The 14,935-nt window shown below is 40.5% G+C and overlaps 2 protein-coding genes across 3 annotated transcripts; both read left to right on the top strand.

Moving 5' to 3' along the window:
- Window positions 1-2,402: 2,402 nt before the first annotated feature.
- On the top strand, window positions 2,403-9,585 carry RB195_012013 (uncharacterized protein; the record flags this gene model as incomplete). Of its 2 annotated transcripts, XM_064193679.1 has the most annotated exons (6): window positions 2,403-2,485; window positions 2,977-3,070; window positions 6,897-7,516; window positions 8,155-8,321; window positions 8,385-8,489; window positions 9,392-9,585. In XM_064193679.1, the coding sequence occupies 6 exons, from the start codon at window positions 2,403-2,405 to the stop codon at window positions 9,583-9,585; spliced, it is 1,263 nt and encodes a 420-aa protein (XP_064051261.1). The 2 variants fall into 2 exon arrangements, with proteins under 2 accessions (XP_064051261.1, XP_064051262.1); XM_064193678.1 differs by lacking the exon at window positions 2,403-2,485 and having other exon boundaries at window positions 2,786-3,070.
- A 1,879-nt stretch (window positions 9,586-11,464) lies between these two features.
- RB195_012012 (uncharacterized protein) lies at window positions 11,465-12,497 on the top strand (the record flags this gene model as incomplete). The annotated part of the gene is made up of 3 exons (XM_064193677.1): window positions 11,465-11,475; window positions 11,938-12,092; window positions 12,421-12,497. 3 exons carry the CDS (start codon window positions 11,465-11,467, stop codon window positions 12,495-12,497), a joined length of 243 nt encoding a protein of 80 aa, XP_064051260.1.
- Between the last annotated feature and the right edge of the window lie 2,438 nt (window positions 12,498-14,935).

Here is a 14,935-nt window from a genome sequence, read left to right as displayed (position 1 = left end):
AAATTAGCATTTTCTAAAGATAAGCCATCGCACTTTAGTGTACGGCTACAACAGGCAATTTCTTGTGCAAATTATCCAATTGTTCTGATTTTTGCAGGTCCATAGAAAAAAAACGTTACCGAATGAATCACATCATTTGAATATTCAGTTGTCTGTTGGGTTAGGGTGCTTTTTTCCGTAGAATTTCCGTTAAGTGAGCAATGATGTTGATGTTTGAGGTCTTACGTTCCCTCAGTCATCAGGAGGTAGAATTACAGATAACGTATCCCACGATTTCCGATGCCCGGATCTCTCTACGAGAGGACATTCTTCTGTTGTTCGGAAGTATGAGAAAGGTCAATCTCGATTCATCTCAAAAACGAAGAAAAATAAAGAATAGAAATAGATGAAAACTAAAAATTAAAAAAAAATGAGTAGAAAGAAAGAAGTGGAAATGTGTAATAGTCCCTCTAAGTGATCTTGTCTTCCCAACTATGCAACTCATTACGGATGATAAACGGCGGGCAATGCGCAACTCGTCCGCGATTGTATGGGAGTGGCAGCTTCTACTGCTTATTTGAATGTTTTATTTAATTATTTATCTGAAAACACCTAAAAATGTGCACAGAAGGAAAACAAGAAGGAATAGAACTCAGTAAAATTTTACCTAAACTTTCTTATAGGCTCAGTTCCGCTTGGACGAGTTCCCGAGTTCTCCAGTGCAATAATTTGACAAGACGGGATCACATAGGGCTAATGTACACAACATCTTCTGGATTTTCGAGAAGAAATCGAGCGTGATGCCCTGATACTTGTGAACTACGCCTAATATACCTATCTACTCGTGGCAAGACCCAACATTTGAAAATCTCGAGGTCCCTGAGTTCCTCTGTCTTAAAATACGTTGCTTTATATAAATTATGTACGCGAAAGCGGCACCCATTCCGAAACATACTAGGTTTATTAATTGGTGAGATGAAATGTGATGCAACGAGTTTTTTTGTGGCGTTTTTCGTCGCGGGACCTATGCGTGGTTCCATAGTTTATGCGTTTACACAGCACAATCGTACAATTTAAAAAAAACCATACTGATTGCCCGCTTGAGGATGAACGGAGCTTAAGAAGTTAAGAAATAAGAGTGTAAGCGGAGGAGGAGCCAAAAAACCAGAAGTACGTATAATAGGTACTGTGGGGCGGAGCTAATTTAGTCCCACAACGAAAACTAAAGTTGGCATTGCTGTACGACTGTAGGATAGCTAAAGTCGGTACGAAGAAGAAAAGAAATTAGAAAACTGTTCTAATTTTCGTACAGCAGCACAAAAAGGATTGTATTCAAGATCCCATAAGACGAATCAGAACGTACTCTCTAAATTGGTTTCCTCCGGTTTTCCCCTCAGGACCCATGTTCATGCTTGTCGAATGTCATCATTTCAACGGAAACTTGTAGGTTGTGGAACACACACTACCTACACTACTCATCTAGGTCCCATCATATTGATTCTTGTAATCCAGACCGTATCTAAGTGCCAATCCATCACCCTATAGCAAGTTTTTGTGCAAATGCACTAAAAGTCTTCGACTTCCGCCTTGTAAATTATAAGTTAGTGGTAAGTGATTACAGAATATTTTTTGTGTATTTTCAAAATTCGATTCTTTTCTTCTTGGATATGTTTAATCCGTTCTTTCCTTCTTTCTTTTTTTTTTGTTTGCGGATGATCTCATCGTTTTCTGCTCAGCGTCTTTAAAGAGAACAGAGCATGCACATAAACACACAAACGCACACACAGTTCGACTATCTTATTGCAGGTCTCGAGTGGATTCTGCAATTCGCTGCTTAGCTTAACTCGTAGGTGTGTATGCGTTCCTTGAAAGTGCTATTGCTAACTCATTTACTCAGTCTAACAGAGTACTATCTAGCACTAGATCATGGAAAATTATTGATTTTATTTCAGAAGACTGGAATTTCCGGAATGAATAAGACTAAATACGAAACGAGGGAAGGTGGTGAACTGTTGAACGTTTTTTCATCAAAACATTAGTTCATGTATTGTTCAGAAGTTGAACTTTTGTTTACATATGTCTAGTCTTTGTTTTGATTCTATTCTTATTCTGCTTGTTACCTTCATTAAGTAGTCGCATATTTTCCCATGCCTCACTGTTGTGTTTCGTCTTTAAACTCATATTAGAGGAAGAAAAGAATGGGCTTTCCTTTCCGGGGATCTCAACGGAATTGAAAGCACGTGAATCTGATTATTTGCTATTCAGTTAGTTGGTTGATGGTATCCGGAGACTCTGGATAGGATACGACTGGGTCCAAGTTCAAGAAATAGCACGACGACCTTCAAGGACACAGAAGGAAACGGTAACTTGATAGTAATCGTGTTGATGGTTCTTTGCCAGGACGTGGCTGATTACTCGAATGGATGGAAGGGCGTGGGAGAGGAGCGGATATACTTGAATTTCGTGGTTGCGCCACCCGCGGGCTGGTACCGTGTGGTCCCGCCACGTGAGTTGTTATGGTAATGCAAAAGAGTGCAACTCGTGCACTCGTCCCCAGATTGCACTGTGCTCGCTGGGCTCGTTTGCTCGTTCGTGGTTCTCCGCGCGATCGTTCCTCAGCGACTGCTCTCTCCTCGCCGAGGCCGTCGTGCTGCGTGCGCGCAGACGATCTTGATCTCTTCCGTGCTGGTGGCGGTGTCGGGCTGCTGGTGTCGACGCGGAGGCTATTGACCGCCGAGCGGCTGCGACGGCCGAGCGTCCGGGGTCGTCGCGTCCTGGCACGCCCCGCCCAGCTGCGCGCCGCCAGATGGCTTTGCGGTGCGCTCGTGAACGGGCGCCGTCCCTGATGGAAGGCCCGCTGTTCGCCGCCGCGCCTCAAGCCGCCGCCGCCAGCTTCTTTGGCGCCAACTCTACCTCCACTGCTCAATCTGTTGCTGCTACTGCCGCCACAGGACCTCGTAATCATAGTACTGCCTCTAGGCACCTATTCTCTTCCAGCAATCCGTCCTCGACCGGCACCGAAGTGCTCGGAAATTGCTGGACCTCGGAGGACACTTGGCATAACGTCTACAGTTGGATTAATAGCACTCAGGTGAGCAGCATTCTTTGCACTTTTACCATTAATTACTCTCTATCATCAAACTAGGAATCTGTCCTGGACAATTGCAGATAAAATCCACATCTTTAAAGAACACTTCTGCTTCGCAATGTATTTCTTACCGTATCTGTGCCGTTACACCTGGTCCACGTTATCTTTTTCTCTTAGGAACCTGGTGAACAACAACTTTGGTTTCCTATCTCCTCGAAATGCCGCCAAGTAACACAATCTCATCCACTTTTATTGGTGAAATTAAGCCGACACACGTGCCATTCGGGCTCGGGCAATTATTTACGTATAAGCACGATCGTTTCCTGCACTTCCTGAATATCCACAATGATCAGTTTTGAAGCAGCTTTCGATTTCTTTTCTATGTTATAATCATTTATTTTCAGTCCTTTTCCACCTCTTCTCTCCAACTCTCCGTGAATAAAATTTTCACAGTGTCTCATTGGGGAATTAGAGACTTAGTGAAATTTCTAACAAAGGACTACTAATTTTATTGAGATCTCTCTTGAAATATCTTATTTCCAAAGATTGCGAATCTTGCGTAATCGTTGCAGGACCTTATTCAGTAGCTGCTTCTGCTACTAATGGTTTCCTCCTGTAGTTTATTTATTTTCATGTATTAAAATCGAAAATGTATAACGAAGGAAAATATTAGTGTTGGAAATTTCGAAATTAGTCACATAACACATTTCCAAATTTCCTCTGAAATATGGTATGGATATTTGTTCATGTGGAGATTTCATGATGTTTGTAAATTTTTTACTAAATTTACTATTCGTTTTCTTATTCCGATCCGAAGTTTTATGCGCGCCGAAATCCATTTTCCAATGAACTGAATACGTTTTTAAGCTGTCTGACCTCTTTCTGCTGTTCTAGATCGTGGTCATCGCGACATTGCATTCTGCTCTCTTTTTTTTCGACATTTGAAAACGTCCTTTGTGCTGACGTTTCAATGTGTTCATTTGTGCGTATAACAGATGTCTGATCGTGTATAACGGTTTTTTCCCCCTAAACCACAATTTTTCGCACGAAGAATTCAACGAAATAGCTTATTTGTGCGTACTTTATTCTAAATAGTTCCCAAATAGTATGCTGTAAATGCTGTTCAATGCAATCAATCAATAATCCCTGAATTCGTATCGATGTGATGGTGAAGTGAACGTGCAAATCTGCTTAACACAGCAAAAGTTCGTTGTATGCAGCAACGGAACGCCATTGGCGGCGCTTTTTTTCCATAGTGGGTTTTTTTTTCGCCACTGTGATTTTCCGTTGCACTAGGCTGTACTCTTGCGAAATGACGCGTTCGCGTTTTCGTGTTATGTCGGTGCCGCTGCTGCTGTTGCTCTCAATTCTCAAAAGCGATGCTGAGGTGAACGGAGACGATCTTTGATTGATGAGTGAGCCCGTGGTCGATACACCTCGGCCTCTCAATGTCAACGTGACGATTCAACTCGATATCATCTTGTGTCCAGGTGATAATTACATATTTGGCGCGATATAAATTCTTTCACGTGTATCCATCCTAGCTCTGGGTTTTTTTTCCTTTTTTTTCTCCTTTTCTTTCCCAAGAACTTTAATAGAAGCAATTTATAATTGTTTTTATTCTGATTCCATGCAGCCTTTATTACATGAACAGTTGTTCTAGTTTGACTAGTTTTAAGTGGAACATAGTGTCCTAACATTAAAGCAACGGGGTTTCCTGCTTGATGTTTCCATGTAGGAAAAAGAATACGAAATTCCACCTTCCTTCAATTCGTCAACGCTTTAATTCCGTTTGCTTCTCGATTTTTTTCTTCTTCGTCGATAAGCCAGCTGATGCTGTATTCGTAGGCGTTCAGGATCTACCTAGGATCGGAACAGGTGACATCGTGTTCTTTCTCTTCCCTGATTCTTTTTCTTTCTTTTTTTTGCCTGTTTATAATTTTTCCCTAATGATGAAACCGTCACCTCTCTTTTACTGATTTTTTGAAAGGTGCTGGATGAATTACTGTAATTCTGGATGTGGAATTCAAAATCCAGTTCATTGCACAGAATTCGCATCTAGGTTGAATCCATAGTGGTTGAGCGAGAGTTCGTAGTCGATTGTTGTAGTTAATGTGTTTATGTAACATTCATTCATGATATCTCTCAATATGAACCACTACAAATCCTACAGTAGTCTCAATCACTTTTTATTCTCGTGTCAGGACCTCGCTGGGTGTACATATACACTATTGGTAGTATATAAGGATTCTTGTGAACTAGGGAAAAGAGAGAAAAACCATGAATTTATCACTGCAGAAGAAATTAATCATAAGTTAATCATAAATCGTTTAGCAAAAGTACTCTACTGCACTCTCTAGTACTTGTTATCGTCATTCATTCATTTTTTTCTTCGCTTCCTCCTCTCAATCCGAGGATGATAGCTGAGAATATTTTTGTTGTTCATTTTTCATGGCTAACATCCTCCATTCAAGATATTCTCTTCTGTGTTTCTTTTCGATTTTCCGTGCAGGATCACCCTTTGACGTCGGGTAGTCAGTGGTAGTTTACGCAGACCCTACAGACTGTTACGCAGTTTTCAGTTTTTTTCTTGCCGTACAAAGCAAGCAAACGCAAAATTTTGAACTTTTATCGCATAATGTGTGTGTGTCTGTGTGCGTGTGTGCGTACGAGCGCATAAGGTTCATGTATCAATGACGACCTTCACGTTTGAATAGAGTTTTGTGTTGCGCTCGCAGAAAACTCGCTCGTTTACAATTCTCGATTCGTTCCCGCTCTTCACGACATGAAGTTTTGTAATTGCACTAGAAATACGTAACTGATTTATGTTATTGCTAATTAATATGACTACTAAAGAAGTGTTGTTTTCAGATGAAGGTTGACATCAAGAAAACATGAAAAAACATAAAAATAGCAGATGTATTCTTTGCATTAAAAAACAGTAGTTGTGCAGTCACGTAGCCTCTTATGGATTGACGTCACTTTTCTAACGTTATACTTCGTCACCGTTTAATGCCCAGCTGATTAGAAGAGCGTCCACGCTGAAAAAAAAGCGATGCAAGGGAAAAATCACTGATAGCGCTTAGTTCTTTCACATTTCTTTCCAATATTTCACGACTTTTTGTCCTAGTCAATTGTCCCTAACTTTCCTTTGACTTATTGGATGGTGTTAGTATAGTTAAAGTAGTTGAAATTTCATTACATCATTGACTTCAACGTAGTGAAAACAATTTCTTTTACCGATGTGGTCCTGATTCCAGAAATAGCTCCACACTAACAGAGCATATTTGGTCTGATTTTTTTCTTCAAATCTCTCTTTGCTTTGAGGACCACTGAGGACCACTTTTTTTCGTAGCTCCGTCTTTGTGAATGGACTAAAGATTTCACGAATTTCAACTCATGATTTGGAAATTTATCCAGGGTTTCAGTGAACTCAGGAGTCTCTAACTAGAATAACTGTGATTGGTTATCGTGGCTAGTACATGGTACATTCTGTTCATGGAAATCCTGTCAACGTTTGTTTTTGTTTGTTTAGACTTCTAGGCACAATCTTTTTTTTTGTGTAGAATTTAAGATAAAATAATTTCACACTTCGAGTCCGCCCTAGTGGCAACTAACCATCTTTTCATGGTCGTTAAATTGGTACCAGACTCACCTGGGGGGATAAAAACACTGAGTTGTCACACCTCCGGGTAGCCTCCACAACTATTTTTCAATTGAAGTGAACGTGTAGTCACATGGCAAACGCACTGATTAACGTCAGACACTTTTTATCCTTCTATCCTTTCATTTCACATGTCCCCTGATTCCTTAACCTAACATTTTTCAGAATTGCAACGATTCCGAAGGCGACAGCGTACGCTCATCCAGCTCTTCTCATCTACAGTCAAGCCCAAAACAGTCTGCATGGCCAATTGATGACTCGCACCTCTTCGAACCTCTTTTTGACTCCACCTATGCGCATTTGAACCAGGATAGAAAACATTTTGATGTCACCTTTGACCGCCCTACAGCACGTCAACCAACGCCACCGGTTGTTGCAAAACCATGCGCTGAATATAACCTCATCCAGGAACTGCTGAAATTGAACATCCATCAGCCAGCTGCTTCTGAATGGGGCCTTCCAGATGCCGGTCTCGGTCATCGAGAGGCGGCGGCAGCAGCCGCATATCGCCCTACTCCAATCCAGAGACCGCCGCAAGTGGAAGCTTGGAACACGCGACAAGAAGAGCAGGACGTGTTCTCGCAAATGAATAACAACGATATGAGCTACTTCCTGCCGCGTCTCAGCCAACAAGTGCAACGTGAAGCGATTTTGAGACGGAACAATGCTGTTATGGAGTCGCACGCAAGACTCGAGGAGTGCTGTGAGGAGTACCGTCAACTCGAGAAGGAACGTAAGCAAACTGAAGCCGAACTGGCCAGACATAATCTCGGCAAGAAGATTAGGTATGTGGATTATTTGTTTGTTTGTGAAGAAGTTGGTCATTGTTTCGGGGGGGATTCAGCAGCAGTTTTTCTTTAGAAGGCTATTGTCCACTCACGACACAAACTGGTTGTCAGACATCCAATTACGGTGCGCATGAGTGGACTTCGAACGGATTCTTGTCATATTCGTTCCTTGACGTTTTGAGGACATTTCAAAACGCATAATGATGTTATCCTTCCAATCTCTGGGGATGTGTTTTACAGTAGAATAGAAAAAACGATTAGTATAAAACCGCGGCGACAAATTGTCATTTGAAAGGGCTCTTAGCAAATCCCTAGCATATTTCCAGAGACAGAATCCATTTGGAAATCCAAAAATGTTCAGAGTATTTTGATTTGTTGCGTAGAGGACCTCCTCTTGACACTTTTTTTTTCGTGTTTTTCCTGGTCAGTATGGCATTTTTGCACATTCAAGCGAATATTTTCGAATGGCTAGTCAAACAAGTTACTTATTGCTAAGCCCACATTAACCCATAAAACCTTACCAACCGTTTGCATGAACAAAATCATTGCTAAGACGAAAACCCGTTGTTACGTCATCACCAACCTAACCAATCAAGCAGCACAGCACAAAACCACTGATATGCACTCTTTTCCAGTTCCTCCAACGGTCTGCCAATTCCACGTCTGCCCACTGCCCCATCACGTGTGGATCGGCTTATAGTGGATTTTTTCCGTGAACATGCTCGTATCACGACGCTGTTATCGAAGATGGAACAACTTCGAGGTGCCCCATTACCAAGCCCAGTTCATCAGGCACTTAAAGGTACACCTGGACATCCTACCCGTCTTATACAACTTTTTTTTCTCATGGATTATGACTTTCCAGAATTGCTCGAAGCTGTCACTGTCCTACAGCATTGCCGTCATCATGAGCGTACAGCAATTCTGCAACAGTTACGCGGTGAAACAGTGAGATATGACGAGGAGAAAGGTGATAGTTTGATGGATTTTTCATGCATTTCCTTCTATTTTTGCTGCTTCTCTAATTTCTATCCCATCATTTCATTATCTCCTGCAGCAGGCAGAATTTTTGCAAACAGCTAACGTTTTCTGTTCTTATGGCAGTACACAAATCGAATTAATAGACAATACCTGTGTAAAGACTGCTGCTCACATGAATACCACTTGATAAAGATTATGATAAACAGACGTCGATTACCTCACAACGTAATACTAATTATTGTATCTCCTTGTAAATTTTCAGAATTACTCTTATTAGAACGTATAACCGTATAACAGAGAAAAAGCGTCCAAGCTCAAGACATGGAAAGTTCCATTAGGAAGATTTCTCATGCGTTTCCTTCTCTTTATAAGTTTTTTTTTTTCGCTGTTCATCCTTAATGTTATTATAGCGGCTGGTTTGTCTCTGAGGCAGAGTTTCCAAATAGGCATTATTTGTTAGAATATCGTCTACTGCAATTCCTTGATTTTGCAATACAAGAAGCAGTAAAAAGTACCTGTTACTTACCCACTGTTTCGATTTTTCTCCTGTGAAGGACCTTATTTTTTCAAATTGCTGTTTACAAACAATCAACAGTGCTCTTTGTTAATTGTATGGGATTGGGAATCATTTTAAATTGGAACTTTTAACGAATAATGCACAAACTCTATTGGAGCTCGAGAACATGGCGGCGCCAAAAAAGTGGTAGCGTCGCAAGATTGCACGATTTATAGCGTGCGTGCCGAAATGTTTCAACGAGTGCAATATCCGTCCGGTGCGTAGGGAAATGAGCTGTCAGGAGTATAATTGACTGACTGTTAGAACCTTAATTTAGCCTTAATTTCTTCAATTACCATTCTCCTAAACCTAATATGTTAATGTGCTCATTTCAGAAACAGCTAGTCTGACGCAGGCGTTAATTGCCGTGCGACGAGCTGCATGTCGAGCACGTGCGGTAAATTGGTGCTCTTTGGTGTGGACACTTGGCCCAGAAGATGTGGTGCAGAAATCGCAAGTAGAACGCTTGGTCGCTTCGGATTTCTCGGTTGGACCGCCACCGATCCGTCCTCGTCCGCTGAAGAACTAATACGCGACCGCATTCATTCATTACCTTTCTATGCATCGAACTCTTATAACTATTCGCAATTTCATTGTTTCTTTTAATTATGAGACAGTTGTTGTACTTGTTCGGCCCTGATCGCGACTTGCTCCTGTTGTTTTAGTAGGCACATTGTGTTCGCCTACGATTAGCAGCCGTGATTCGGGTGCGTGTACGTTTGTAGGCAGAGCCGCCGTTGTTCTGTTCTGGCGCCCATTCCCTGTATATATGTTGTAAAACGGTATGTGTGTGAGTGTGTGTTGCAATTCGTTTGTCGCGAATCGCGCGAATCCGATCGCTCGATTTCCCCATTTGTCGCGAGTTTCGTAGTCTGTCTAGCCATTGTAGTGATCAGCCGTGGTCCGTGTCACCGGTGTAGATCTTACGTAGTACTCCCTCGGCACCCGGTTTAGCTTCGAAAATTACTAGTTACAGCGCATCCTCCGTTTTCTCCCGACGAAATCATATTTCTTCTGTGTCTTCCCGCTATTTTATTTTAATTTTTTTTGCTAATAACATCCTGTACTTTGTTTGGATATTTTTGTTCGGGCGCAGGTAGCAAAGTAATAAACAGTCATAGTCGGTATTGATCAAATTCAATGGTTTCAATGGTTGGATCGACTCTTTTACCTACAAATACACGAGGATCTTCTACTTCTTCTGAACTCCGAAGTTTGAGGGAATTAGAATTACTAAAATAGAGATTAAAGTTCTGTAGACAGCTTTATTTGCACAACTGAATTCGAGATTCTTCGCTGTGATCCGTAAAATTACGGACAATGCTGCTGCACAAACGAATGACGACGACCATCGTAGAAAGGTTGCATTTACTCACCAATGTAATTCTTATTTTATTCCGAAATGAATATCTATGAAGGAGGAAAGCGTAGAGTCAATGACTACAGTTTATTCTATACAAACACTCTAGATACAGTATGAGAAAAAAGTAAATAAACGAGAACTAAAGTGCATCAGCATCCTCGTGCGTGGTAACTGTTTCGCAGACGTTCGGAGTTAGTGCTTCGTACAACATCGCGTATTTTACAATCGTTTCGAAGCACAACTGTCGAACATTTAAGTTTTTTCTTTCTTTGTTTCTCTGAAAGTAGCGTTACACACATCACGGCGCAATACATATGCGTCACATATTGAGCTTACGATTATATTACGTGTTAGAGAAGTACGGCTTCTTCTCGCGATTGTATAGAATTCGTTGGCCGCCGCTTAGCAAAGCAAGGATGTGCAGCGCTTTTTTTACCCATGAAGTTACCATTGCTTCATTTAAGTTTCAAATGATATGATTCTCAAAAAAAAAGGGAGAAAATGTGCTGGAATCCACCATATTTTGACACATCGTTGAATCCATTCGTCGAAATCATCATACATCCCCGCACGCTTATCTCCGGCGATTTTTCGTTTCATTTAACAAGCAAACAAAGAGACAGCAAAGAATGTTATTGATATTACGTTTCGTGTATGTTTGTACGTTGATATCTGTCGGATGTACTTTGGTCATCTAGTACAATCTGTTAACCGCACACTATTCCTATGAAAATACACGTGAAATGTTCTGTTCCTCTCAGAAAGTAGAGCTTCTCTATTGTATCCAAAACTTTAAAAAGGTTCTATAACCTTTTTTTAATGGTAAGGAAGGGTTTTAGAGGTCAAGTCTGAGGTCTTAAGATCCTACTAAGAAGTTATTGTCTCTTAGATTTTCCGTGTACCGCCGACATCTTCGTCTCCAAAGATTACAGCTGTAACGAAGTCTATTTCGAGGTATGTGGACGAGTTTTCACTCCGTCTTTTCACTCCACTAGTACGTCCAATGAACGTACATATGGATATATCTATCACGTGAGGATTTCGGATGGGAGTACTGTAAGTGTCGTTTATTGGATTAATCTGAAGTGTATTACTCAAGGAAATAAGACCGAATTCAAGGAGTTTTGTGCGATACGAATTTGTGTTCGTCCAGTCCACATACGTATGTCGTCCGAATCCATTAGAACCCCACGATGATCTTGTTATCGTTGCTGCCTCCAAATTTACACGAAGAATGGTGATTTTCGATGAGAAATGTGGGAACGATTAACTGAACTACAACACTTAACCTTAATAAAGGGGTTCTTTCCTTATTAGGGCCAAGTGCTGTAGTTCACATCATTGTCTCCTTTTTTGTTGTGAGGATTATGGATTGAGTTCCACAACTTTCCATACGAGTTCGATGAATTCAATGGGAACAGTTGGCTCGCAAGCAATTCAGTGAACGTTTTCAATCAGTGAAACTTCCATTTATATGGGTTTTTTTTTGTTATGGTGCCCTCGTTGTATATGACACAGTTTTCACTGCCGAATATGGATTATGAGGCCGAAGTGTGATATGACCTCAAAACATGGATTTATGGGCAATGGACTTTTTTTTGTTTTGGATAAATCTTCTATCATGTATATTACATGGATTACAGGGGTTCAGCTAAATGGTACTGAAGATACTGGTGAGCACTATGCGTTTGTTCTTCTTTGTTTGTTTTTTTCTTAAAGAAAACTGTTATACATCACCATAGATCGACGATGAATTGCGATTTTGCTTTGCTTTAGAAGATATTAACTTCTTCTTTCACATGTTGTGTTCCGTTTCCAAAGAGAGAGTGACTCTGTCACGAGAGTTACTACTCAAGTTCTTTGAAATCACCTTAGATTTTATAAGTTGTGAAAATTGTGTACTTTTCGCACTAAGAACAAATGTCGAAAACCATTATTTCAACTTTAGCCTTTTCCCTTTACTAAACAATACCATATATTTTAACTAATACAGATTTCCAGACATTAATAATTTCATTGGATCTTTCTGGAAGCGGGAAGAAGTAAGTACAGTGATTTTCATGTGTGTAGTAGAATAATCGTCATCATCGTCATCATCTCCAACAATCCCAACATTGTTGTGTAGGTTTGCGCGTTTTTATTTACTTGCCTATCTGTTTGTTCAATGCCGTCATCTTCGTTCGCTCATTGCGGATGACGACATCGATAATCAAATGTGGTTGTTGTTGATCATTAATTTGCTTATTGAAGTTACATGTATTTTTTTTGGAGGAACGAAAATTGTTAAAATTGTTATATAAGAATCACTTTAACGCCGAAACAAAGGTGTGACGTTATTTTCTTATTTTTGATGAGGATTTTACGCAAGTAGGTGATAAAAGCGTAGGTAGTACGAATGTGCAGTCTGCAGCCAAAGCGTTGTCAGCAACGTATGACACCCAGAAACTGTCAGTAAACTAGATTAGAAATGAAATCAACTAAATAAGAAGAGTCTTTCTGCGACAGTAACGATGAGAGTAAAAGTTGAAAACATGTCACTTACAAATCATCGACTGGGCTGCGTAATGTTTTCGTGAAACATTCCCATTGTTATTGTCTCCTTCCTCACCACCTCCGACCGTCGGCTTCCATCCTAGATTGTGGGACCTTGTTGATGCTAAGTAGATCCTAGATCGTGGAACCTTGTTGATGCAGACGGTTTCGCTAACTGATTCCACTTAGCGCTCCTTCATTAACTTCTTAATCCTAGTATCCTAGAAAAGTATATTGCACCTCAGATGTTGAGTTGATTTTATGATATATGCATTTGTAATTGAAACGTATGAAAAAGAATTTGTGAGCTCTAAAAACCTTCAAAAAAAAAAGGAGGTGCAAATGAAGTTTCTATTCACTAGTTCAAACGAAAACAATCAGATGGATCCATCCAATTCTGTCACTTTTCTTTGTGTTTGGTCTTTCGTACGAATGATAAGAATCTGTAAACCCACTGAAATTGTTTATTTCTCCGCGTAAACATGCTAGTCTGCATCATCTACTCTTTCAGCGTGCCCGTTTAAAATCTGAAATGAGCTAGTCTTCATCTAAACCAATCTAGAAATCTGGGCATTACATCGTGAATGTGGAAGCATACCAGACAGTAAATCCATTGTTTTTATTTTATATAGTAAGCTAAAACAAAAGATTCGCGGGAAAATGTAGTTGGGGGGACACTCAGTGGCGCCTTTATTTCCCGACGCTCTAACTTACTTTTTTCTCTTAGTAACTTTAGTTTACATGTCATAGATCCTCTATGACTAATGCTTAGGCCTTAGGGCCCCGATTGATTTGATTATTTATTTCGAGAAATAAGGACGTCACTGAGTGCCCCCAACTACATTTTACCCAGATCTGCTCCATGTTCAAACTTATTATGTTTTGTGTATATGTTATGGTGTCACAGGCTGATGTGTGTTGTGTAATGTTATGGTTATATGTATTTGATCCAGATCTATCCAAACTAATAATTGGGCCTTTTCTGATAAATAGTCCCCACTGCAGGTCCCATCGAGAGTTCAGTCAATTGGGCGACACTTTGCTCAGTGGCTGCCATCTCTAATCGGCAGTAGGCATCAGAGCTACACTGGCGCTTGGCTGCACTCATCGTGATTTGTTTGAATCAGTTCTTTTCTTTCTATGACACTCTCTAACTTGATAAGTGTTCTTGTTTTTTTTTTGTTGTATGTAATTTGTTCCTCTCGTGTTAGCGTTTTCTTGGTCAATGCTCGGTACGAGCTACTATTAACTAGCCATCAAATACAATGTACTTTTAATTGGTTGTCAGAGATAGTTCTGTTTGATAATGCAATTTCGAACGGCTAGTGAAACATCAGAATTCGAAGGAACCTCAAAGATATTCCATGCTAATTTTTTCCAACCCATCTTAAACATGAGGATAAAAGTGGTTGGTCAATTTGAAGGGTGGCATAAAGTATAAAGCGTCTGGCGTTAATCAATCCGCTTGGGATGCGCCAACGTGTTCACTTCAATTTAGAATCGTTTGGGGTTTATGAACTTGTAACTTTATGTGTAACTGACCTATGCAGTGACTTGCAGGACTAGCCAATCTATAAAGTCAGTGTTTTTATCTTCCCAGACAAGTTTGGTACCAATTTATCAGCCACAGAGGGATAGAAGAATTGGTTCACATTAGGGCGGTTTCGAACCATCGATCGATCGTGCAATCACGGCGCAACCTCTTACCGTATGCGCTACTGCTCTACACCCCACCCCCTCCCCCTAAACCCTGCATACCGCAAAATTGACGATGTTGAGAACTCTCATAGATAATGTAGGGTTTAGGGTGTAGATTACGAGTGCGAGTGCGTTTACGTTCAGTTTCTGTTGATCTTCCTGGAAAATTGCGTGGAAATCCTATATGTCTATAATATATAATATAATCTATAAATCTATAATATATTGATCATGAGAGATCCCAACATCGTCAGTTCTGTTGCGCTTAAAGGCATCACCCTACGAA

Source organism: Necator americanus, chromosome III, assembly GCF_031761385.1.
Source record: "Necator americanus strain Aroian chromosome III, whole genome shotgun sequence".
NCBI lineage: Eukaryota > Metazoa > Nematoda > Chromadorea > Rhabditida > Ancylostomatidae > Necator > Necator americanus.
The sequence above is the reverse complement of the archived record's forward strand: the minus strand, read 5'-3'. Positions and strand labels throughout refer to the sequence as shown.